At 40.2% G+C, this 27,955-nt stretch overlaps 1 protein-coding gene across 3 annotated transcripts in view; it reads right to left on the bottom strand.

Annotated features, from left to right (window-relative positions):
- The window catches only part of FMN2 (formin 2), a 248,618-nt gene that overhangs the window by 22,157 nt on the left and 198,506 nt on the right, over window positions 1-27,955 (bottom strand). For all 3 annotated transcript variants that reach the window (XM_037895301.2, XM_043543314.1, XM_037895302.2), the window contains 2 exons: window positions 18,133-18,184; window positions 2,286-2,435 (listed from right to left, as the gene is read on the bottom strand). In XM_037895301.2, the coding sequence (XP_037751229.1) occupies window positions 2,286-2,435; window positions 18,133-18,184 (202 nt within the window). The remainder of the gene's footprint in view (window positions 1-2,285; window positions 2,436-18,132; window positions 18,185-27,955) is intronic.

Below are 27,955 nucleotides of genomic sequence, written 5' to 3'. Positions count from 1 at the left end.
TGAGGGACTGCAAATAGCATTTCAGAATCTATATATTTTGATTTTCTGTTGAAATATTTCAGATTTGTCATGTTTTGCTGAAAATGATATTTTTCACAGAAAAAGTTCACATTTCTGACCAGCTCTGTAAATTATTCCTTTTCCTCTAAGATTTTGCCTGTTGCCTCTATAGCACCTCCTGCTGGGGTGTGATTAGTTAACAGTTATATAGTTAGATACAAATCACTATTATTAAGTAGTATTAATTATCATTAACCTTGGTACCCTGGGGATGGAAAGAGCAAGCCAGGACCTCCAAAATTCTTAATCCATGCTGACAGAACATTACAAAAAAGCCTTGAGTCAGTTCAGCATGATGTACTATTTTCTGTATTCCACATTCCTCATATCATAATGGAAAAACATTCATAAAAGTGGGTCTTTGTTTCTTAGGTGTTTGTCTGCCTTGAATGAATTTCTCCCATGGGAAGTCATGGACCTCTTTTTTCAGATCATCATAATCTCCTCCTCCACACCGATCTACATAGGATACCATATATGGAGGATAATGATTTCAGGTAGGGTAATAAGAAACCCAAGCAAGTGAACACTTAATGGTCTTGTTTTCATTACAACTTCTCTTGTACTTCAAAATATGTGGAGAAACAAAGCAAACAAACATTTGTATGACTAGCAGAGAATCTAAAAAGTGTTTTCAAAATTTTCCATGAGCTGATCTTTTAAAGAGTCAAAATGTATTTCCCCCCCCTTTTTTTAAAAAAATACTAAAGGAAACAATATGTACAGTGAGAGGAGTTCTCACCATTTTAAGAAAAATAACCTAATAATCAGAAAAAGAAAAAAAATTAAAAAGAATTTTATGAAAAATACATGGAAACACAAGATAAACCTTTGGCAACTATATCGCAACATGGGAAATTGGAGACAGAATGAACTTGGGCTGAAGTTAAATACTAAAGAGAGAGATTTAAGTACATGAAATCATTTCAGACAGGCAGTAAAATGAAGTGCACCCCCGTCCAGTAAGTACCTGCACCGTGTTAATATTTGCTCCGTAAACTTGCCATAGAATCAGAATCCAGTCCTCGTTTTCTTAATTGTGAAAAGGGAATTCACTCTAAAATATCTTCCCCTGTACTTAAAAATCAATAATTTGACTTAGATACCTGATTTTCTAGGTGCTAGGTCCCTACAGTTTCCATTGACTTTAGCCACGCAGTAATCTAATTTCAGTGGGAATTGTGCATGCTCAGCACTTCTGAAAAGCAAGCCCTTTTTATTTAGGTGCCTAAATATGTGCTTACATAACAAGTTTTGATAATCTGAGTAATTTCATTAACTTCCCATGGAAGTCATTGTGACTACATGTGTAAAGTTATGCATGTCTATAAACATTTGCTGTTCAGGCCTACCTCTGTAAAATTTCATTTTATTTTGACATTTATTAAATCATAGCAACATTCTTATGCTCACTGAGTTATCAAAACCAACAACTATATATAGCATACAATAGCTCCTCTAACACAAGGTGTAATCCACGTCTCAGTGGGTGTTAGAATGACCGGACAAGCTCCCGCTTATATGACAGCCACCATCTTAGCCAACATACTAGCTTTAGCTAAAGAGCCAAGATTTCTTAGCTGAGAGCTGTAACAGACCCACATCATCTGTGGATCGGCACAAAGGGGCACCTGTTATACACACATACCAGAGGGTTACACAAGGCACAGGCAGTTATGCCAATTTTTTTTTTCCAGTGATCATGCCTTATTTCTATCATGGTGCAAGAAAGCTCAAAAAAGTAGAGTTTGGGTATTTTATTTGTTTTGGTTCTCTCTGTGGGATGACCTTGCTAGATTTTTGTCTCCCCCTGCTATAATAGGTCAAATATTTTAGGATATCATCTCTGGATATTGAGCCCGATCTATGACTCACTATAAACATATGAATGAGAAAACCTCTCAATGACTTTCAGGACTTAAGTGAATAATGTTTCATTGGCTGGATTAATAGTGATGTATCAATTACATGCTCTAATGCGTCATTCATGGTCATGTGGACAAAGACAGAAAAAGCTTGGCACAAACTGAAATTTTTACTGATTAGTAGACTTCATGACCGTTAGGATGTATTTATAAAAAAAAATTAATAAAAGTTTGTATCAGAAGCTATTTGAAAGACATTAGATATATTTTTATGCCCAGGTTGATTTTTTCCTGAGATATTGCTCTGAATACTCTTTTAGAAAGAATGTTAACAGTCATTGTAAAAATGAGGACACCTACTTTTCTTGCAGAATAAGTTTGTTTTCCTTCTTCCAGAGGTCTTTGAAGTCAGAACTGAATTCATGCCAAATACTGAAGAAAGCATGAGGTGACACTTCCTTCTCTCCCATTTTTGGTTTCATACAGAAATAGGCTGCAGTTTCCAAAAAGCTGCCAAAGACAACAAAAGCATCAAGTATTTTATTATCTATTGATATAGAATTTTTTTCTGCATCCAAAACCTGGCATAATACACAATTACTATTGCTAATAGGAGTGAAATATACGGATTATCTAGCTCTGATGTTTTCCTGTACATATTCTGTTACAATATATTTCCTCAGCAATGGTTGGGGTTTGGTATTTAATAACACACACATTGTTTTTGACCAAAGCATTGTCCATATTAAAGCCAAGAATGAACGTACTCTCTTCAGAGCCCAGCAAAGCCAGACCTCAACGCCTTTCCTTGCATTGCAGTTTTATTATAATTTGAAACTATTTTAAAACAGAGTTGAAATCTAAATCAGTTCCAAACAGTCTTTCACTATGAAACACGACAATAGACAATCTAGGTGGAGCAGTCCATAGAAAGGTGGTATTAAAACAATTCTTTTCTACCCTAGACAATAGTAAAACTGCTAGCAACAGTCATACTAGAAAATAGTTATCAATTATGATTCTGGCATAACTGTGTTTGACACCCATTTCTGAACACAGATATCGCTAGAATAGATGACAAAGTAGCATATGTAGAGCTGAAGAGCGAGCAAGAATTGCTCTTGAAGGATACAGAGGACTACACACCAAGATTTAGCACAATGGCTGTGATTTCAATGAAATGTAACACCCCCCACATAATTAGAGCTTCTCTCTCTTAGTTCCAAATTTTAAAAAATGGTCAACATGAAAAAAAATATGAATTTCAATTCAAAAGGATAAAGTTATACACCTATTCCTTGAGATAATTTTATTGAAATCTCATCCAATTTTATTTGTAATTAAAAATGCCAACATGTTCAAAATAGTCTTCAAGAACAATTACATCAAAATATGAGAATTCAAATTTTCACTTTTCTATGAAAAATTGGCCAGTTTGTCCGCAACATTTTTCCACAACACAATGGCTCAGAACATATCAGAATATTTATTTTATTTGTGTGTTACACTATTTACATAATGCTTCCAAAGCCTGCTGGTTTGGGGTGCAAGAGAATGGGACAAGACGACAGTACAGCAATGGACACTAAAGGAGAGATTAGACAGACAGGGAACCAGTTTTGTGCCCCACATGGTAGTTCAGATTACTACTATTCAACCACCCATGCAATAACATTTTATGAACCATACATGGTGAGACCATATTAGTCACAGAGTGAAATCTTGGCCCCACTGAAAACAAAGGGAATTTTGGTATTGACTTCAATGTGGTTAGGATTTCACCCATTGAACCAACTGACTGATTACCTTAATTATAGTTACAACAATAGTGCTATGACAGTTGTTAGTGCACGTGCCAGACAGCTAATCAAAAGCATATGGAGAGTGATGGGCATTACAGGATGGCTTGGGAATCTTCAGGCACCTTTTGAGTCAGTGGCCATTTCTGAGTAAGCTACTTAAAGACCATTCTGTGTTTTGCAAAACACAGGAAAATCAGTAGCTCAAAGAAAGAAGAGGCTCTGTTTTGACAAACACCTAGGCGAATAGGCAAATGACACAAGGATATCAGACCCAATTATAGCATGAAACAAGGGAACCCTAGTAGCAAAAGGACTGATCTGAAAAAAACATCATCAACCTGACTAGAAGATGAGCATCACAAGAGAATGAAAAATAGTCATCTCAAGTAATGTGTTTAAATTTGAGGTAACAAGCTATAATCGCTCTACATGAAACTATCTCATCAAGTAGGGAGCCAGGCCAGAATGAAAATCCAACAAATACATGTTTGAGTTTGATAAATGGTACTAACATTTACAGAAGACATGAAGGCTTTCATTAACAATCCATGGGATCAAAGGGAGTTAGTCAGGCTTTTCCTCTGATCATTGCTAATCTTGCTGGGAACCACCAGTATAGCCAATTCAGCCATACATCTATGTTTAACTCTAGCTAATGGCATTCCTTCTTCCAGTCAGTTACAGCAGAATGCAAGTCCCCAGCTGGATTGATCACCTCCCATGGCAACCAATTTGAGGGAAGGGGAAATTAAGCTGCTTGTAAAATGTGAAAGACCAGAAGCTTGGCAGATTGTCAGTTAACGTGTCACTTTTCTAACACCTGTTAGTGCAAATGCAGAAGACACGACCTGCAACACAGTTGGACCTAAAAGCAGGAAGCCCCAGGAATCCAGGTATTTATCTATCCTGGTAGCACAGGTGAAACAAATCCAAGGTAATCATCTCAACTTCTTTAGTCAGAGGTATGTTGATGTTCTCCTTACTGTATCTTGAAGGAGAAGGTGGCAGGATTCAGATATGAAAAGCAAAAGATCAAGACAAAGCAAGGGAGAAGTGACCCTAGATCCCCAGAATGAAATTTGGGAAGCAGTAACTTGTTTACGTTAGCATACTCTGTGAATATCAGATTTTGTAATCCGTAAGATTACAGTTTACATATGTTAAAATAGAGAGACCTCAAAGCTGACTCTGGAGGGGACATGGAGCATATGGCTCAATTATAAAAAGGGACTTACACAAAGTCACAAATAAACCCACGAGGTTAGGAGTGGATATTGCCATTTCACATTTCATTACCACATTACTGAGCCACACAACAGATGCTTTGTTGGTCTGTCACGGTGTGGCGACTCACCCCTGCAGAGCCTCCTGCTGGTCTCTCAGGGAATTCGCTTTTCCAGCCTCTGGAGTGCCCTCTGCAGGCCGGTGTCCCACTTGCCGCTGGCCCTGTGTCCCTCCCCAACCCCGGTGCCCCTTTCACCCAGGGTGCTGCCCCCTGGCAGTACCCCCCCCCCACAGTCTCTGGGTCTCCCCCTCCCAGGGGAACCCCCACCCACTATCCCTACCTTGCCTCAGTCTTTGGGTACTGCCAATCACCATTAAGCCCCCGCACACTGAGCGGACTGCAGTGTATTAGCCAGTCATCACAGGCAAGGGGAGGTTGGACCTGCTGCCTCTGCCTACCCGTGGGCTGCCCCCTGCAACTCCAGTACACTTTTTTAGGCCGTCTGCCAGGCTTGCAGCCTGGGGCTTTTCCAGTCTGGAGCCTCCCAGCTCCTCTGGCCTTCCCCAGCCCTGGTCCACTCCAGGTACCTTCTCAAGGCAGAGAGAGAGTGTCTGCTCTTATAAGGGCCAGCTGAGCCCTGATTGGGGCATGGCAACAGCTGAGCCTGCTTCCCCCAGTCAGCCTGGGAACTGCTTGCTCCCAGCCACAGCCCTCTCCTGGGCTGTTTTAAGGCCTTTAAGGCTGGAGTGGGTGACTACCCCACTACCTGGTCTTTCAACAAACCCTGAAGCAAAACACATTTCAATAGTGCTTATAGCTATATATGCAGCATGTGTATGGTGGTCAGAGTAGGGGACTGGGAGTCACGACTCCTGGGTTCCATTTCCAAATTTGTTTCAGTAACATATGACCTTGTGAAAGTCACATAAGCTCCCTGTGCCTCACCTTCCCTATCTGTGAAACAGGTGTACTTACTACTCCAAAGAGGTGTTGTGGAACTTGCTTAATGTTCATAAAGTACTATGAGTTCCTCAAATGAAAGGTGCTTACATCCCGCATACTACTAAGTCATGTTTCAAAACAACACAAAATCTGTGCGCCAGAGAAGGTGGGAGAGGAGAGGGTTAGGGTTATTTTCAAGGATTAATAGAGGTACAGGAGGTCAGTAGCTTTGTTCCAGTCAGCGTGACTTTTCAAGCCTGATTAAAAATAAGGCATTGATGTTCACACTGCTGCCTTATCCAGACAGGGCAAAGGCCAAATATCCATTAAAAGGATTTTAAATAGGTTTTCATACTCCCCACACTGGCCCCAAAGAACATTTAAATATCATTAAATCTGCTAAATCTGCGACGGTGGTGGTTTCTGAGAAAATAAATAAGGAAATGAGATTAGGGAAGGTGGTTAGCTTCCCTCCTCCCCCAGTCTTCCCTTCCCCCAATCTAATCTCTAAAAACTTAATTGTTTCATCTCCAGGCACATTTCAGAAAAACATCGTAGACCTAAAAATGTTATTAAGATGATGTTAAAATAAAAAGAAAACAGTACAGAGTTTAAGCATAGAAGTTTCTGTTTATCAGGGAATAACGTACAGATTATCAAGGGGTGTGAAGTTCGGTTTAGGATTGGATGTCTTAAGGAATACATAATCTGCAATATCCCCAATTGGGGGTAAAAGGTTAATGGGTCAATACATGCTACTTATTTTACACCTCTGCTATTGTGCATTTTTCTATAGATATTCGACTACAAAACAACTAAACGTAACGATCAGCATTATTAGAAAAACCTGAATCACATTTTTAAACCTACTCGCCACCAGCATGTCGACCTACTGGGTCAAATCAATTAGAAATACTTTGAGGACAAGCCATAGATTGCTTTATCTTTTTGTTCCGAGTTAACACACTACAGCAACACACAATGATTCAAATTCAGGTGTGCCATGTGTCATACATTGACTGGACAACTATCCATTCATCTGACCAGTTTATCAATACCAACAAAATGTGTGTGCATGGAGATATCTCTCTTAATTTGTGGATGATATGGGAGTGCCTATTGCTGAAGGAAGAGGAATGGAGGAACAAACCACACATTGGCATTTTTAAGAAATGAATTAGAATCAATACTACTCAGCAGTGAAGAAACAGCTGCAGAGTCTCCTCAGAATGGGCTACCCAGGCTCCAGCAGCCAACAAATAAAGGTAACTGTAGGTCCTGAGACATGGTTTGAATTTCACTTGCAGGGACATTATTCCTGGCTGACCTTACTGAGAGATGGTTAACCCACACTCTCTCTCTCTCTCTACATCATGGTTCCAAACACCCAAAACAAAACACCTGAAGGCACAGCATAGCAGCAGTGATTAATCTAAACATGGAGTTAAGACCATGGAAGATGATTCTAGATTGTTTAACAACAAATGAAGGACTTCAACTGCAGCTATATTTGGATGCTCCTGATACCTCAGGTTTTGGAGTTTAAATGGTCAGCTGTTGTTGATATGCACTAAAGTTACTACTCACTTACGTAAATTTGAGTTTAATTAATTGACATTACCTCATGGGATTTCCCCCCCTGATAGTAGTTGTGAGGCTTTTGGGTTCCAGAAGTATTCCCTGTTTCAGAGAGTAGGTTTATCTACTTCATAAAATACATGCTATCCAGTGATTAAGGTTACAGGTAAAACAGCTAATAACTAAGGTTGAGTAAGGGGAAGTGTAGGCGTGTTTGGAGGGGGAGAAGAACAGCTAAATGTAATCAACAAGGCACTATACAAGTACATGCAACTTATTGCTCTATTTAAATTTGACATGAGTTGTATTATATTAAGGCCCAACTTATGTAGCGAGGCTTTATAAGTTTGTTATAAGGGCAACATTTGGCCCTTTGGATTTAAGGTGAGACATGAAAACAAGAGTACAGTATTTGCTAGCAGTTAGTAGCTGCTTTCTGGAAAGTTAGTCAAATGAATTGTCATATTAACCCTTCTCAGCATCATTTTGTTTAGCGGCAAAAGCAATGACAAATATTCTGTTGTCTCTTGTATAGAATATACAGCTCCTTTAGCATAAACACATTGGTGAGAATAGGTAACCAAGGAAACGCCATCTATCTGATCAAGGTTGGGCTTATGATTTGGAGGGCTCTCAGCAGCTCTAGCAGGTGGAATTAAGCCTCTTCCCTCTTGGGTCCTGCTTCAAAAAGGGATAAAAGGGGCCAGCCTCCTAGTTTCTGAGATAGAAGACTGGAAGAAACAGGATCCCAAACAGTCACTTGAACAAGCTGGTATATTTAATTCAGGTTCCCTTTTTATTGTGGTTTCAAGGTTATGAGTGCATTTTCATATAGTTTTTACACATTTTCACCTATTGCCATCCTTGTCCTGCATAATGAAAAGTGGGGAAATTTGATTGTAAACACAAGTATGGGGAAAAAAAATCAAGCATTCAAAATTTTATAAGCAAATTTTGTTTTGTTAGGCAGAAAACAGTATTATTGTATTAAAAACAAAGCCAAGTTAACATACCACTTTAAATTAACTGCCAGGAACCATCAATCTTTCCTTGCTTTTGCCGATTTATATTGTGTAACTATGGTTTTTGTAATTTTGTTCTTTAGAGAACACACTAAGGTCTCAAGTTTCTCTCCTGCCCCCCATAAAAAGTTTCCAAATGTTTGCAATGTTTTTCATTCTAAATCATCTTCCTCATCTCCACCCCTCCCATCCCATAAACGTATACTGAATGCAAAAATGTTTTATTGCTCCAATAAAGAAAAAAATCAAACAACTTTGTATTTAGGGGGGCAGGGGGAAATACTTTGGAGGAATATCTTCACAGAGTACTCCTATGCCAGCCACCACCCAACATAAATCATAAAAGCGGAAGGCCAACAAACTATATTGTGGCAGACTAGTATTTTGTGGTATTTTTCTATTCTTAATATGACAACGAACACTCAACATCCTTAATGCTTAATGATAACAACTGATCGTATCAAAAGTATAAATGAATAAATAATATAACTGCACAACATAAATATTTATAATTTATACTTTATAATGAGTGTAGCAGATTCAGCAACACTTGCACATTCAGCAACTGTCACAGAACGTACAGTGTAAGTGGCAGAGAATCGTTACATTCAAGATGCAACATTCAGAGTTTAAGCTATTTCATAAACATTTCTTTGGAAAAGTTACAATTTGCAGGGGACTGATTGACTCAGGATGTTGCTAAAGGATTATGCCTTTTGTCTCTAGAATGCCAATTCAAATGCAGCCCAGGCCAGTAATCTAATGCCTGAAGCCATCCAGTGGTTGTTGGCTTCCTCGGTCTAGTTTCCCATGGACAAAGCCCATTATAAAATCTACAGCCGCGACTGGAACAAAGCAGCAATCTTGTTGGAACTCTCAGAGAGGCCAAAGAGTGAAGTGAGCGTGGAGACTAACCTACCTTTTCAACCCTAGAATTATTCCCTTTAGCTCAAGATTGAGATATTTTGGTAGGGCACTTTGGGGAATCTTGCAACGTCATCGCTTGTGCTGTACCTGCTCTATAAATAAGCCCTGGGTCCAGGGCTGTGAAAGTTTTCTAATTAAATAAAAATAAATTGTGAACAGAATGCTAAATTATTTCATTTTACTCAATGTATGGTTTTTGATATTCTGTAACAGCTGTCAAAACTCTGGACCACAACCTTAGCCCTCCTTTGGGCTGTTTTGAACTACCTGGATGTAGAGGAATCCTCAGGTGACAAAACAATGACTTATCTGGCCTCTTTTTCCACGGTTTGATGTTCGCAACTTAACAGTCACACAACTATCACAATTGTTCAGGCCTGTTGAGTTATGTGGAAACATGGTAAGCTGTGTGCTTAACTGGCCATTTGTGGTATGTTCATGTACATCCATCTTTGAAAGTCAGGAGAAGATGTATGTTAAGATTAACATATGAGCTTCAATTATATTTAATAATCCCTTAGCCAGTTTAACTTGCACAAACAATAAGGTGCCAGTTGACCCAGAATAGCAGTGGGTCTGGCCCACAATCTGTTGGCCTCATTGCAGCAAGCTAGAGGTATTTACCTCATATTAAGTTCCAACTTTCCTCCAGCTGTTCTGCTAACATACCTTATCTTCTCAACCTAATGCATTTAAATGCATGTCTACACTGAAAATAAATCACAACCAAAAACAAAACAACTCATGACAGTGAAACTCAGAACCATGGTCAACTGACTTGGGCTCATGGGGAGTATGCTACAGGGCTAAAAATAGCAATGTATGCTTCCCCACTTAGGCTGGATCTCAGCTTCTGAGACACCCCTCCACCCACCCAAGTCTTAGAGCCCGGGCTCCAACCCAGCCCTGAATATCTTTGCTGCTATTTTTAGTTCTGTAGTGCAAGCCCAGTATGCCAGAGTCAGTTGACTGGGCTCTGAGACTCGCTGCTGCAGGGTTGGGTTCGGAGTTTTTTTTAATGCTGTGTAGACGTACCATAATGCTACCATTTTTAAAGGAGTTGTGTGTGTGAGATGCAAGGTGACCTTCCACATAATATTTTTTGTTTTACTTTGAGAAATTTATTTTATTGACATAGGCCCAGTCTTGAAAGATGCTCCATGCTGGTGAACCCCCATGTCTCTGTGATACTGGATGTCTCTGCAGGATGAGGGACATCAATTTCTTTAATTATATAAGTAGAAAACTCCACATGTATCTTATCAGATTCAATACACATACAACATTAAACACAGATTTGGCTAATGCCTGGCATCCCCTAAAGAAGCTGGGTAGCAGGGTTGGGGCTCCTAATGTTTGGTACAGCGAGGAGATAGCCCTTTTTCCTCAACCTCTTAACCCTCATGTTCTACCAGGGGAGGATGGTGAGGTCTCAGCAATGGGCTGGGGACCTGCCATGGAAGAAAGGGGGGGCTGACAGCAGGCCTCCACCAGGTAGAAACAACTAAGGAAGGAATATTGACCTGCACTATACAAGTTTTTGCTAGATATGTCCCAGATGAGTTTCATTAATAAAGTTGTGGCCTAACTAAACCACATTCCTTGCAACTGTCTAACTTAACTGGTGTGCCCAGGACATTGGGAGCTGGATCAGGATCTAACCCAAAAGGTGATTCTTACAACAGAAGGGAAGAGGGCAATGCCTGCAGGGACATATCTACTCTTCCTACTCTATTTTCTTCTCTTCCTGCTCCACTTCCCAACAAAAATTTGAATGACAAAATTATCTAGGCTAGACAAGACTAAACTGTGAGGAACTACAGAAGAATGTAGCTACACTTGCCAACTGGGCAATGTGATAGAAGATAACTTTCAGTGCATATAAGTGTAACCCACACATCTCCTGGATGTGGTGTTCTGTCCCATCTAGTGGCACTGAGACCACTTAGAGAGAGATAAAATGAGTCTGCTCTACAGCCTTAGCTAAGAGCAAGTTGGCTTTTAGTTCATGTGGTAGAAGCTCATGCACTAAGCTCCAGAGGTCCCCGGTTCGATCCTACCTGCAGATGACCAGGGTTTGTTGGTGTTACTTAAGCACAAGATGATGCATGCTGCAATAAAAATATGATTAATCATATTCTAATTCAGCTGTAATCTCTCAAGAAAACTATCTTGGCATCACTGTAGTGAAACCACTTGCTGAACACGCTGCAGTTGTCAAAAAAAAAAAAAAACATGCTGGATCTAAGGATTTTAATTTCTGCAATTAGAGCGTTTTTTGACTAGCTCCTTGATTTTTTTTTAAAACCTCCTTTTCTAAAAGCTTAGTACCACAGTGCTAATTTGCAGTATGATTCTTACTCCAAAGATACTGACCTTAATTATATTGGTGTCACTATTACTTAATACCTCCACTAGAATTGCTTCTTGAACTAACTCCTGCATCTCATTTACTGTAGAGCTAAGAATAGACCCTCCTTATGAGCTTTAGAACTAGCTATTAAAAGAAGCAACAATCTTCAATGACATAAAATTGGTACTTCTAAGCCTTGTCCCATTTGATATACGTTTGTGTTAGCATTTGAAGTTCCCTAATGAAATTAAAAGGCAATAAATTTAACACTGATAACAGGAAATTTAAAAAAAGGGAAAAAACCCCAAACACACAACATAATACTTAAACATTCAAAAAATAGACATGTAAATGGATTTTTTTTTCAAAAATTAGATACGACAAACATTTTATAAATGGACATATATTTTCATGATTTTGCCTGGGTTTAGGAAAAAACTTTCCTTTATGGGAAACGTTGTTCCCTAATTATCCATTATAGGGGATTTACATGGTCTGACACTTGCCTTTATCAGAGACAGGGCACTGGACTAGAAAGACCATTGACCTCATGTGTGGCAGTTCCTAAGCTCATACATTACCTGTTTCCTTTTTCAGCCCTTTTACCGTTGAGCATTTCCCTCCTGCTACAACTAATATATAGCCACGATGTGTAAATTCCTACTGCTGTGTAATTCACACCAGTAATATGAGCCACCAAGTGAGAAGGAGATCTAACAGGGAAGGAACCAACTGTCAATGAATGGAAGGTCACAAGGGTATGGGTGGCAAGGAAAACAGTAGCGAAAGGAACCCAGAGGAGAAAGAAAGAGTCCAACCGTATTCTCTGAACTTTCAGTTAAATTTTAGTTTTTCTGCTCCATCTCTCTCTCCACTCTCAGCCTTGCTAGTGGGAGCTTTCAACACATATTTCAAGCATTCATTCAATTACATTTTAGCTTCGCAGATCCCCTTTGAAGGAAATCCAAACCATTGTGTGGTGGGGAGCGGGGTGGGAGCAACGTTTAAGGTTTTAAAGGCTTACCAGACTTAGGTGCTACATTTCTAGGTATTGCTTTTCAACAGTACCATTCTACCATTAGGTTTGTTATTACTCTAGGTGTCATCAACCTGTCAGCACAAGAGCAGGTGTGAAGTATTGGTCCCTACCATATCTAATGCCATTGAAGCTGATGGAAGTTCTATGCACGCAAGGAGTATCCTGTCAGGCCTACATTATTTCTCAGGGAATTTTGGAGGTAAACATTCCCACAATTCACCTGTTACTACAGCAAAGAGAGCAACATAACATTGCTAAATGCATTAAAAAAAACAGTTCAGAAAACAAAGAGGTGCCTGAGAGACAGCACTTGGGAAGCACTTTAAAACCTAGCAATCCTTGGAATGTAGAAGTACCTGTATCAAATAATGAAATAAACCAAACCAAAAACATCCTGAAATGAGTAGACGGGTGTTCCATATCCAATTGTACTCAACCTAAATTCCGCAGCCAGTAATTACGTTAGTGTGCGGAAACCATCCATTTGTCCTTTTATTATATATCAAGTACTTGTTACTGCATCACAGAGCAAATTTCAATTTCACATAGCAGAACTTACTCTAAATTCTCATATCAATCTAAATCCATCACAACATAACCCAGCCAGGATGATAATCCAACATTTTGGTCTATCTGGCCTTTACCAGGGATCAGTAGCAAAATGTATTCGTAAAACTCTTTTCTACAGCCTTCAGCCATCTAAGGAGTCCAAAGGAAAGCAGCCCTTAAATGTGAATGCCTCCTGGTAATCACATCTTATCACCATTTTGCCTGAAAACGTAGAAAACAGTGAAAACATACATAAAAATATAGTTTATAATATTTGGAAGGGACACACTGTAATAATCTAGAAGACTCTAAACATGCACTACTCCAAGCAACATCATTTTCAGAGGCTCCACATAAATCATCTGAAACGGAGTAATTTTCAGTGCAAATTAATTGTTTTTGACAGATGTCAGATTCCCAGTCTGAATCTGTTAGGGTTCACCTACATCTAAGCATTACTAGTCCAACTAGTAGCTACTGTATTGGGTTTAGAATCTGTTGTTTCATAATTTGCCAAATGGATAGCACTAGTAAGTGGACTCTCTCCAAGCTCTGAAGGCGAACTTGTACACGGATTCTAAAGTGTTTCTCTACAAGCAGACACTATGGTGATGGAAGAGGAAGATTCATGCTAAATCCTCTAGTGCTATTGATTTTGGGAAACTAGCATACCACTTTTTTTTTTTTTTTTTTTTTAAAGAGATAAGCACTTAATATGGGAACCAGACTTTGAACTAGGCCCAAAGGAAACATAGATCAAAACAGCATAATAATGGGTACTAAGGCTGCAGCTGTTCATTCACAGGCACACAGTCCAGGAAAGTGAACTGATCTTGCTGCAGCATTGCTGTTGCCATTTTTGATGGGTCTGGCTTTACTACTTAGCTCCTGCTTCTACAAGAACCCGTATGAGAAGATATGAAGGCCAGACACAGCTCTGACCATGTGCCAGTAACATGATGCTATAGTGGCTGCTCTTACCCTGCAATGAAGTGTGTAGGAGGGGGTGAGAAGGAAGGAAGGAAACTTCTGTATCATAACTACTGTACTTCGGAGACAATGACGGTCTGATATTGTGGGCCTCTTTTTCCTGTCGTAAGTTGTATGATCAAACCTTATCCCTTGTAAATTGCATTAAAAGCAGTTTCCTTCCCCTCCCCCCCCCAAAAAAAAAAAATGGAACTAAAACTTCTCTCCCCACTCCCAGAAAATGAAGGTCATGATTAAAAACTTGTCAAGCAAGCAAAAACGTTCAGTAGCTGAACACAACGAAAAGGGGTAGGGAGAAGAAGAGGAAATTGTTCTTAATTCTTTGTGAAAACAAGGCCAAGTGTTCTAATTTTAGTCGAGAGTCACTTCATCCATCCATCAATATCTAGTAGAAGTTCAGTATTTCAGCCATACAGCTGTGGACCGCAGGACAAAATGAGAAGTGCTTAACCTAAATTACCTAAGGATTATTTAAAATGAAAACAATGTAAAATATAATTCATGGCCCTTCTCCTCCCAACACTCTCCCACTCTTCTCCCCCCTCAAAAAAAAAAAAGTGGTTCCTACTTTAACTTGTGAAGTATTTGACAGGTTCACAAGTATTTACGAATGAGGGTCTAATTGGAAAGTGCCAGGTTCCTTTTTATTGCACTTTATCAATATTGTTAAGGGAGTGATGTAATTGTTTGGGGTATGGCAAAGACATTCCATGTCACTTCAGTGTTAATACCAGGCTGGAGCCTTCCTTGTCTGCCTGCGTAAGCTAGATAAACACAGACCTGTGTGCTTTCTTCTCATCTCAGGATACTTACTCAGAGAGACCTTGGAACATATGCCTATTGTGTGCTAAACATTTCACTTTTCATTTTATCCATGTGCCAGAAATCCATTCCTTGGATAAACACTTTACATACTGACACTCTTAAAGTCACTAAACACGATAAATAAAGAGAGAATACATCATTTCAGAACTGATTAAACATTTTCTCACTTGTGACAAATGAACAGCTATACACTGTATGGAGTCTCTGGAGCAGACATTCCATTTTCTTTGTCTTTATTTTGTGTGGAAGATTAACTTTCCATTTCAGCTCATCTATTGCACAACTCAGCTTCTCTAAAGTACACATTGTTGCACTGAGCCCAAAACATTATTCAAATTAGATTTTTTTTGCAAGTGCTTTTTACCTAGAGTTTCTGTATTTTTATGGCACCTTAGAGACTAACAAATTTATTTGAGCATAAGCTTTCATGAGCTACAGCTCACTTCATCGGATTGCATCCGATGAAGTGAGCTGTAGCTCATGAAAGCTTATGCTCAAATAAATTTGTTAGTCTCTAAGGTGCCACAAGTCCTCCTGTTCTTTTTGCGAATACAGACTAACACGGCTGCTACTCTGAAACCTGTATTTTTATGGTAATGTCAATTTTTAACATTTTATGCTATAGCTAAAAGGGGAGTCTGTTTCTTGCTAAAAGTTAAAGAAATACTATCATGAGGTAGATTTTAAGTTTTTAAGTTGTATGTAGGCTAAAGTTAACCACTTCAAAAAGAAAAATCCAAGTACATTAATCACATTAATTTTGCTTCATCTAATCCATCACTTTCTTGTACTACTTACTTCTCTATTCATTCAATACATTGCTGTTCTACCTATGATTAACAGAATGTAACTAATCTCTTATTTAGCATTCCTAAGCTCTCCTTCTTTAAAATAGTTCAACATCCAAGCATTTTATTTTGAAGATATTTAAAGAAAACTTTAGCACTGAATATATCCTTCTCAAAGGAGATTGACCAAGAAGCGACCTTCAAAATCTTAGCAAAAGTTTTATTCTAGTGGCTGAATAAGAATTTCAGTAGTGTGAAGGGAAAGAAGGGATAAATGTATTTTTCTAAAGTACACAGTGGTGCACTGAGTCCAAAACATTATTCAAATTAGATTTTTTTTGCAAGTGCTTTTTATCTAGAGTTTCTGTACTTTTATGGAGATGTCCATTTTTAACATTCTATGCTATAGCGAAAAGGAGAGAGTGTTTCTGGCTAGAAGTTAAAGAAATATTATCATGTAAATGTATTTTTCCATAGCTAGTGAGTGGACAGAGTAAGTTCTGTCTCTTAATATTAAATCTTGGGGTCTTAACATAATTGTTGTTATACAACATAAAGGTTGCTCAAAGTCCAGATCATCCTTGCTAGACAAATGCATGATGTGCTTATAAGGCATAATTCCTTTCCCCACCAACCTACGTAGGATCTAGGTTCTGCAGAGACACGGAGAGGGAGAGAGAGAGGGCTAGTGGGCAGGAATGGACAAGACCAGAGGAAGGACCACGGGGATGGACATTCTGTTCTCCTTCCCACTGTCCCTATAGACACTAGGTATAGCCATAGCCATGGCCACAGGCACGCATCATTAGAACACTTCCAGTTAAGCCAGTCTGGCAAGAAAATGGGGAGTAAGCAGGGAAGGGGAACCAATCAGAAACCAAAGGCAGTGCTGAGGCAAGGATCCCTGGACAGAATCCTTGAGGATTTGCCAGGTTTGGAGGTGAACTTTGAAGTCTAACAGCCCCACAACAGAACAATTAATTTACAGTAAAATACAGTAGGAATGCTCAAAAATTTCCCTTGCTTACCCAGAGATTGGGTTTTACTACGGGATTTGGGTCACAGCTTTTAAGAATACTGAGCCTGCAGTTTAGCAATTATAAACCTCTAAATGATTTTAATAATGTCTTACATATAATTTACCAAGGCTTCAGATGAGCCCCAATCACAAAAGTATTTATGCTGCACTACTTAGCAATCCTGTATTCTGCCAGTTGAATTTAAAGAGACAAGAGCAAATCAAAGAGGACTATATTATGCAGTTTTCTATTCACTGGGTGTAACTTTGGCACTGTGACAATAATTAAATACAATTCTATGGAAAGCGAGGACTGTTTAACACCAAAAGAGACAAGTCCTTGCACTTAATTACCAAAGACTATAAAAAGCATTTTAATCTACACACTTGTATCTAATAAGTTCCAACTGCATTCACTCATACTGGGTAAAAATAAAATTAATTAATTATACACCACAAATAAAACCAGGTAAAGAAATGCATTTATCAGTCTGATCAGAATATAAACGGTGTTTGTTTACTTATTTTTCATTTTGGTCCTTTACTGTGACTGACAAAGTAATCTTTCCTGCCCTCACCTTTTACTCCATCATTTAAACAAACACTGAACAACATGTACCCCCCCCACGCACTTGTGCGCGCACACACCACAAGTTGTGCAATACAGCAAAGTTGGGGAATTTTCCCAATTTTGAAACTTTTACACTGCTCATATACGTAATGAAATTTGTGGTTTCATCACAAAAGTCATTTGAAGAAAAATTTGAGTTCTTACAGATCAAATCACATTTAATTATACACATCCTTGATATTAAAAAAAAAAACTATTAGTACAGCAGATATTTCATAAGTGAAGAACTGTGGTTCAAACAGTTCACTCATACGCCAATGTCTTCTTTCTTTTTTTTTTAAGGCATGAAGATGGGTGTATTTCCCATTATAATAGTCTTCTGTGCATGCTTGGGTTGTTTTGATTTTCTATTCTAAAGTTCAAAACAAAGCTGACATTAAATAAATATCACTTGCATTTTCTGAATGCATTTCTTTTGCTATCCAGAAAATTCTGTTAGTGTTGGCTTACAATACAGTAGCTTCGAATGAAAACACATCTTTCAAAGGAAAAAGTTTTATTGCGTTAGTTCATCTCACCTTTTATGTGCTTCTGTCAGTGACTTCTCTTCATTTTCTTGGTCGATTTTAGCTGTGCAACAGACAGGAGATGGATTAGCTACAAGAAGAATACTCCACAAGTTCTTTAGCGAAAAATGTTTTTCATTGAAAATGTCTGTAAAGTATTTATCTTTTAATTTATAAGAATGCACGTCAGGTTGTATTGACATGTATATCAATTCTAAATCAACCATGAATTAGAACAAAGCCACATTTTAAAAGAAAAAAAAAACCCTCCCAATTAACACAAATAAATGGGACCACCTCATGAAAAAGGCTTAAAGAAGTAGGCCTTAAAGAGAAAGACCTTGGAATGCCCCCTGAAAATCAACACTCTTGGGCTCTTATGGACCAAGAGGGAAAGAATATTTCAGGAAGAAGTACTAAAAAATACCCTCCAACCAGGCCTCCCTAATATTTACATTTGGTGACTGTGAGTAAAAGCCCCATAGCTGATCTAACTGTTGGAGTACAGCCTTAAGAAAGGGGCATCTCTAAGAAAGCCAGGATCCAAATCAGTAGTGAGCATGAGTGCATGCACAAACCCTACAATTAGTGCATTCTTAATGAGAGTCTCATTCCCGCAGTCAGAGACAGCTATCATTTTGCCAGCTATGGTGCTAACAAAGAGAATTCAAAACACTGAGCCATACTTGCTGTACATTTGTGAAGACTCTATTTTCCAATTTAAAATTTCTTTTGATTTTCATTTTATTCCAGTTTATCTTATTTATGCAGGAGTCTTGATACACAAGGCACACATTTCAACTCAGAGATTTTACCAGTCTGAAGAACAACAGTAATGCCCGCTATGTGCATGTGCAAGCTCAGATGAAAGTGATTCCTATGTATAGGGCTAACAAAAAAAAACACGCACCACTTATTTTAACAGGTAGCCCTTCAACCTGGAATCTGATTCCCCTCTTTGGTCCCTCAGAGCAAAAGTTTGCTGATTTGCAGAGTAATTTGCAAGGCCTATTTTGAGGGTGTAAGTGGATCTTAAGTGGTGTGGAGGCTTTGTGTTGTCATAGAACCATAGGGACTGGAAGGGACCGTGAGAGGTAATCTAGTCCAGTCCCCTGGACTCATGTAAGGACTAAGTATTATCTAGACCACCCCTGACAGGTGGTTGTCTAGCCTGCTCTTAAAAATCTCCAGTGATGGAGATTCCACAACCTCCCTAGGCAATTTATTCCAGTGCTTAACCACCCTGACAGTTAGGAAGTTTTTCCTAATGTCCAACCTAAACCTCCCTTGCTGCAATTTAAGCCCATTGCTTCTTGTTCTGTGCTCAGAGGTTAAGAAGAACAATTTCTCTCTCTCCTCCTTGTAACAACTTTTTATGTACTTGAAAACTTATGTCCCCTCTCAGTCCTCTCTTCATCAAGGTTGAATTTCTATACAGGGTTGTAACATATGGCAAAAAATCCAAAAATATTCTTACTTTTCATTCGGTTTTAGCACGTCACTGCTGCCAACCATACTCATCAAATAATGCGTTCTCAATATTGCCCCCACATTATAAGTATATCATCTTTTGAAATACTAACTTCTACATTTGAAAAAGGATGCTACTGCATCCTGAAACCATTAGCAGTTGCAACAGTGGCCAGAAATGATCAGAGAAGAAAGTGAACTGCAACCTGGTAGTAAGAATAATCACTAACGATAATTCTTTCATCCACTAGCTCAAAACACTTTACAGAGATGGGCTAGCACTACTGGGCCTATTTTACAGAGGGCAAGAGAGATGCAAAGTGATTTGCCCATGGTCAGACAGCCAGTTAGAGCCAGGATGTGAATCCATGCTCATGGCTCCCACTCCAGTATCAACCCACTCAGCTATATGCTTTTTAGCATAAAGATCATGGGGCTGACCCTGAAACCCTTGCTATTGGTGTAGTGCATACTACCATGTGTTGACATCAACGGGATTACATGTGGTAACATGCCTTGTTTCTAGCAATAGTTATCTGAAAGTTCAGGCCCTATTTCAATGTTTAAAAAACAAACCACAGCAAACTTAAGCAGAGCTGGGTAAAATGTTCTCAAGGAAATTCAAGAGCATGTGAAGCCTGCCTGATCATGGGTTTCATTACTAGCTTGAAACTCAGCCCAGATTCTTCTAAAGGTTTGTGTAGCTTCACAATGCTTTCCAGTGAACCTGGTCCCAGTGTTGATTGAACCTGGGCTGACTTACGGGTTTACATGCGAGCCTTCCATGGCTTTGGATGTGAAACCAGGTGAAACTTGGCAGCTTAAACTGAGCTTCATTATAACAATATATGTATTTTTAACTTCAATCTTGGAACTCAAAGTGACACTCATTGTGAAACAACGTGGATGAAGACTGAACAAAATGGTTGCAAAGCTCCCTGTGAAGCAAACACACCAATCTCTCACTTTAGGTTCACAAAGTATCCCTATATAGAACTGCTAAAAATAAAAATAATGCATTACTGAAACATTTAACTTGGGCTCCTCTAATCTGCTTAAAATCCACCGCACAAAACTTAGACTGGCTAATGTTTGACAAGCTCCGGTCAGTGGTTTTTAAATGCCTGTACAGTATCTGAAAGTCATAACTAAACAACGGTTCCCACTATTTCCAAGATTACTTGGTTCTGACAAGATTGTTCATGCTGGCGGCAGAGCTTTTTCCCTTTTTTGCCCATCAGATGGTTTACACTAGCTTACAGGTCAATTGTTCACGATATAAAAATGGGGAAAATGTTCTGCAATTTACCGTTTGAAAGTGCTCACGCATGAACAATATTAACCATAAAAACGTGATTCAGGCTGAACAAGGCATGACTGAAAACATCTTCATGCTGGATCACTTTAAAAAAAAAAGTTGACAAGAAAAGTAGTTATCCTGAACATCCACACCGGGGGGGGGGGGGGGGGGGGGGGGAATAGCTTTTTACTGAGATTTGTGCTCGTTAGTATTTCATTTAGAAAAAGGACAACTATACATAGAACAGAATTTTGAGAAGTCCTTCAATGACACAAGGGCATAATCTGTATTTTTTGTTAAAAGTTACAAATATATACATACATGACAGTCAGAGCTACACAGCCGGATTCTCTTGTATGTTAAACCACCACTGGGCACAGGAGGAAGGCAGAGAGTTGCTGGGGGTGGGAGTGGGAGTCTGTTCCTCAAGGCTGGCTCAGCTTCCATCCTAATGATATACTTAAAGCAGGTGCTGGAGGCCATAACTCACTTGAGAATCTGGCCCACAGCCTACCTACTCTCCTAAGTTTCTAAAGGTGGAGTGCTTTAAACTGTTAAAGAATAACACAAAAGTGATTCTGCAGTAACATGAAGGTAAGTGATACACCCATGAAGGCAAGTTAACATCAAGATTAAAACGGACACCTTCATATGTTTTCTAATACCTAGCTCTCATGTAGTCCTTTTCATCAATACATCTTAAATATCTTTACTATAAACTATTAGATGGATCTCATGTACTATGGGTGGTTTTTGCTGGTGATCTTCCCTATAATGAAAATATTACACGTGTTGTTGAGTCATCATCTTCCCTTCCCTCCAACAGTTTAACTAATCCTTGATGCCAACCTAATGATCAGTCTCAAAGTTGCAGCTCACTCCTCCTAAAGGATGCATCACCCCAATAAATGATAATCCCTAAATTTTGATCTCATGGATCAGGAACAGAACTTATTTTTTATTTAGCTGCTTTCATACTCTCAATATTTCACAGGGGTCTGCATGTACTTAACAGCTCACATAGCATTGTAAGTACAAATCTACTTTAAAATAGAAATATATTGAACGGTAATATTGGCAAGGCTCTGGGAACTATTCTGGCTTTTTTCATAAACTGCTTGGGTGTCAAAGAATCAAGGGCTAAAAAGTGACTTCTCATGGGACAAGCGAAATGAGGTGCCTAAACCTAATACATACTGTACATTGACTTTATCTAATCTCCTTTTTAATATTTCCATATATGGTGCATCATGATTTCTCATGGCAGGGTATTCCATTGTTTAAACTCTTATCATCAGGATATGTTCCTTATATTTAATCTACATTTGTCCTACTTTAATGTAAAGCCCTATACTTCCTGTAATACTTTATAATTTTTGGTCATAAGTCTAGTACATTACTTTGGCATTATATCATTTCCCCACAAATATCTGTACACAAAGTATCATAGCCCCTTTCTATTCATTTCTTTCAACTACGGTATATATGCATTGTTAAACTTTTTTCCTGTCTGAACTTTCAGCTCTTGTCTTTGCCGTTATTCTTTGTGTTTTCTTTGTTTTACTGTTCTAGGTTTTATAATCAGGTGTACAAAATTGTACACAGTATTCCATAAATACTCAGTCTACTGGAATTACCACTATGTATGCATCACAAAATGGTATGTGTCTTTATCCAACAGCTTTGCACTTTAAGTTCCTGCAGAGACTTAAATACATGCATAACTTTACACACGAGTAGCCACACTGAAGTCAAATATTCTGATAAGGGAATTCAAAGCATTGAAAATTAAAAGAGATTAGGAGAAGCATATACAGGTTATCTAGCATATATCTAGATGTTTAGTAAAGAAATGTTATTTATGTTCCTGCAAATATAGTTTAAAAATACACAACATGAAATTGAGTATAGAAAATGCAAAGACTTAAGCATTCAAGGAAGGTATTTATGAATAGTCCCACTGACTTTGGTAGTATATCATGCTCCAGTCACACATTGCTCAAGTACTGGCATGACTGGGGCTACTTAATACAGAAAACAAAACAAAACAAAAAAACCCCCACCAAATCCTTTTTTTTTTCCATTTCCACGCACCTAACATTCTCCTATATTGTTCCCCCCAACCAGATGTCTTTGATTTTTCTATATTAAACTTCATTTATAAATATTTGTAGGAAAGTAAATGGTATTTTTCTTTTGCTAGCCTACTTCATCTTCTAAGTATTCTCCACATTGCTATATTTTCTGTGTGTGCAACTCCTTCAAATTCTCTTATCTACAAATCTGGCCCTTTCATCACTTATCTGAGTTTCCAGATCAATTATAAAGATATTTAACAATACCAGCCCTAGAGTTAACTCTGCCATATAGACCACAAGTTGAACATAATTCTCTTTCAACCCTCAAAGATTTATTCTGTTTCTCTACCATTGTAGTCTTATTTGGGAGGCTGAATTTGTAGACATGAGCTGGGACTGACTGTGGAAATGCCTAAATTTACTATGCTTGGACAAACCAGTGCTGCATCACCTGTTGCAAGGGTGGGTTTTATTAGGATCTATAAAGTTTATTTACCCTTGACACTAAGACTGAGTAAGCAGTAACTGGAACTGATAAAAAAAAATGGCTACGTATCTCCCCCACTTGGGTAACTGGCCACCTAGATCAGGCAGAGAGAAATCAAGGCCAAAGGAGAGACTTGCTCTGGATTCCTGACCTCTTCCCTCCTCTGGGCCAAGCGAACTCTAGGACCTCATGATGTCCTTGCTGGGCCTTCAGCCAATACTTGCACCCCAAAGTAGGAAGAGAAGACAAGTTAAGACAAGACAAAGAGGATACACTGTTCAACAGCCTACACAAACCAAAGTCCTCATGCTGGACCATTCTAGCCTACAGAATTTTTGCCTAACCTCCCAAGAGGAGAATTTGCAAGAATTTGCAAGCATTCCAGGGGCTGCACCTGCAATGGTGTTTATAATTATTTTATTTAGGCATTTCTATAATACTCAAAACCATAGAATCCAAGTATCTGACATTATTAAGGGTAGAAGATCAAGGCAGAATAGCAAGATAAGAAGACAAAGGGAAGTCTCTTGAGGGAGCTCTTTCCTTTTCCTCCCCATTGCTCCCCTCTCCTCCTCCTGATTTTGTGCATGCACTTTTGGTTTAACTTCTTGGATTTTGTTGTTTGCTCTATTGTTGTAAGCTTAATATCCCTTAATGTAGTCAGAGAGAGGAGTGGCATTGCGGGGAGCAAGAAAGCAGTGATTGATTATGGATGGAAAATAGCAGAAATAAGTGGGTTCTGAGGAAGTATTTAAAGGAAGTGAGCGTATCAATAATCTTCAGAACATGACAGTGGCTTTGTGAAAAAATAATTAAACCCTTTGCTGAATCCTGAATGTGCATCATCCCCAGAAATTAGCTGCAGAAAATCTATTCAAAATTAACAGAAAATTAGGGCTTACCAGATACCGTATGTGCAAATGTACTGGGATAAGCATAGTTACAAGACTGACTTACTATTTAGTTCAAATTCAGAAAATACTCTGAGCTGAGCAGGCCTTGTGGTATTAAGATGCGGTCTATTCTAACAGCATTCACACATCCATCTTAAAGTTTTCGCTCCACCACAACTTTCTGTTGCTGTTCTGTGTTATGATCTTGACCCAGTGATTACGGTCTGTAGTCACTGTCTGAATCCAAAACCTTTCAGCAGCTTAAACTATTTCTGCTGAACCAGTTCCAAAGGGCTGCGAGCAAGCAGAGGCACAAAACTGCCATCCCTTCTGCTCTCCCACTCTCACTTAAGGGAATATCACGTCTTCTCAGGTAATTGAATACAGTAATGCATTTGAGTAATCTCAGACGGAAGGCAACAAGAACCCTTTCATCTACTTGTCAATGCTCTACATCTTTTTGCTTTTTCTTCTTTTTTATTTAAAAAGTGTTAACTACTATTTATTTATAATTAGCTATGAATGTTCTTTCCAGTCACTTTCATGTGTAGCGAGTTTTTTTAAACAGATATAGTCCCTTTACAATAAGGGCATGGCTACACTTGCAGATGTAGAGCACTTTGAGTTAAACCCACCTTCGGAGAGCACAGTAGGGAAAGTGCTGTAGTCTGTCCACACTGACAGGAACAAGCGCACTGGCGCGGCCATGTTTGAGGCACTTGCAGTGGCATTGGGAGTGGTGCATTATGGGCAGCTATCCCATAGAGCACCTCTTCCCATTCTGGTGCTGTGAATTGTGGGAAGGGGGCGGGAGGTGCGGGGCATTCTGGGTCCTGTCCCAATGCCCCGTGATGCATCGGTTCGCATCCCAGCAATCCCTCTGCTTCCGTCCACATTTGGCGCCATCTTTCAACGTTTTTTGTACTGCGTACTCTGTCTTCCCTTTCGGTCTGTGGGAATGGAGCCTGAACTGCTGAGGAGGATGCAGACGAGTCTCGCCAGCACATCACGTTTGGCAGTTGAGTTATTCCTTATGATCCAAAGTGACAGTGAGGGTTCGGACGATATCGACACGAGTTTGCTTGTGGCATTCATGGTCATGCTCACCACCATGGAACACTGCTTTTGGGCTCAGGAAACAAGCTCTGAGTGGTGGGATCACATCGTCATGCAAGTCTGGGATGACAAGCAGTGGCTGCAGAACTTTCGGATGAGAAAAGCCACTTTCATGGGACTGCGTCAGGACCTCACACCCACCTTGCGGTGCAAGGACACAAGATTGAGAGCTGCCCTGATGGCGGAGAAGCGGGTGGCTATTGCAATCTGGAAGCTGGCAACTCCAGACAGCTACCAATCGGTCGCTAACCAGTTGGGGAAGTCGACCGTTGGAATCGTGTTGATGCAAGTTTGCAGGGCTATTAATCGCATTCTGCTCAGAAGAACCGTGACTCCAGGTAATGTGCATGACATTGTGGATGGTGATAGATGGCACACACATTCCAATTCTGGCACCAGCCCACCTAGCCTCCGAGTATGTTAATTGGAAGGGGTATTTCTCTATGGTTCTCCAGGAGCTTGTGGATCACCATGGGCGTTTCATTGACATTAACGCAGGCTGGTCCGGAAAGGTGCATGACCACATGCATCTTTCAGAAAATTGGCCTGTTCAGGAAGCTGCAAGCTGGGACTTTTTTCCCCAGACCAGAAGATCACCATAGGGGAAGTTGAAATGCCCATTGTGATCCTGGGAGACCCCACTTATCCTTTAATGTCATGGCTCATGAAACCCTACACAGGGAGCCTTGACAGCAGCAAGGAGCGGTTCAACAACAGGCTGAGCCATTGCAGAATGACTGTGGAGTGTGCTTTTGGCCGCTTAAAGGGCTGCTGGCACTCTCTGTATGGGAAGCTGGACCTCGCCGATGACAACATCCCCATGGTTATATCCGCATGCTGTAGCCTCCATAACATTTGTGAAGGGAAGGGTGAACGATTCTCTCAGGCATGGAACTCAGAGGTTCAACACCTGGAGACTGAATTTGAACAGCCAGAGAGCAGGGCTATTAGAGGGGCCCAGAGCGGGGCTGCAAGGATTAGGGATGCCTTGAGGGAGCAATTTGAGGCTGAAAGCCACCAGTAATGTCTGGTGCTCTGCACGGGAGTGAAGTGCAGTGGTTCCAATGTTAGTAGGAATCTGTGTTTGCTACGCTGACTTGCAGTGCCTGTTTCTTTCCTGGGCTAAAGTATCTTTTACTTTATGCAATAAGAAAGCCAAAAAAGCCATTTATTGAAAAGAAACACAACTGCTTGGGAATCAGAACGGGCAAGGGGGTGGGCTGGGGAATGGTACAATCACAGATTTGCATATGTCCTGTTATACTCAGCCTTCCTGTCTGGAGTGCTGTGCAATGAGTGCTGCAGTTCAGGATGGCTATACTGCATGGTGATGGGGGTTGGGTGCAGTGGGTAAGAATCATTGTTTTCAGGGCTGGGTGGTGAAGCTACAGGTGTTAGAGGCTGCTGGTGGGGTAAGAACCTGAATATTGGGGAAAGTGGGTTGGAGGTGACATGGGGGCACAAGGGAAAGAGTTTTGGGACAAAGGCTGCAGGGAGGGGTCGGGCACAGTAGTGCTCCGCCTGCATGGCTACGAGCGCCTGGATTGAGTCCGCTTGGCACTCCATTATGCTTATCAGCTGAGCCGTGCTTTGCTGCCGGAGCACCGTGCTTCTGTGTCGGGCGCTCCTCATTCTGCTGGCGGATCCTCCTTTCACTGTCCCGCCACTCCTGCACTTTTCGATTTTCATTATTTGAATGCTGCATTACTTCATGGAACACGTCTTCCTTGCTTCTATGTGGCCTCTTTCTGATTCTTTGGAGTCTTTCGGGCAGAGATCTCAAGGTTGCATCTGTAAAGGAAAAATGCAACACTTAACAGAGGCAGCGTTGTTCACACCAGATAGAGCAATGATTCACCCTGGCCCAGATGCAGCTTGACTGTGTGCAGCAATGGTCCCCCCGCCCCTCACGGCACAGTGGCGCGGACAAGTTAGCCTTACTGGGACAAGGAACACAGTGGCTCTCCCAAGAAACCTGCGCAAGCGCATTGCCCAAGTTCTGGATGAGACCTTTGAAGAGATCACTGAGGCAGATTACCGTGATGTGAGAGAGCACATCAACACCCTATTCCGCATCTAGGCATGCATGCAGCCCTAACCCTCCTCACCACAAGAGCCCGCACCGAATAACTTCCTTCCCAAAATAAATGCCGCTTACTGGGAACCTCCTCTGGTGTTTGTCCTTCCTCAAGCACCAGCCGCCGCAACTTGCTACCTTCCTCTTGGCTTGAGAACAGCTCCTGGCTGCATGCATCTAGGGATTCCGGGGTGTCTTCCGGCACCTCAGCACCCTCGCTCCTAGTTTGCTGCTCCTCCTCCTCCTGCCTTGTTGAACTGGGCTCTGAAGTGTCCATGGTGGTACTCGGAGTGGAGGTGGGGTCGCCCCCAAGTAGCTCTTTGTAGAAACAGCAGGTCGCAGGGGCAGCACTTGGGCGGCTGTCTGCCTCATGGGCTTTGCGGTAGGCATTCCGCAGCTCCTTCACTTTAATCC

Source organism: Chelonia mydas, chromosome 3 (assembly GCF_015237465.2).
Source record: "Chelonia mydas isolate rCheMyd1 chromosome 3, rCheMyd1.pri.v2, whole genome shotgun sequence".
NCBI classification, from domain to species: Eukaryota; Metazoa; Chordata; order Testudines; family Cheloniidae; genus Chelonia; species Chelonia mydas.
This window is presented reverse-complemented; position numbering and strand designations above follow the sequence as displayed.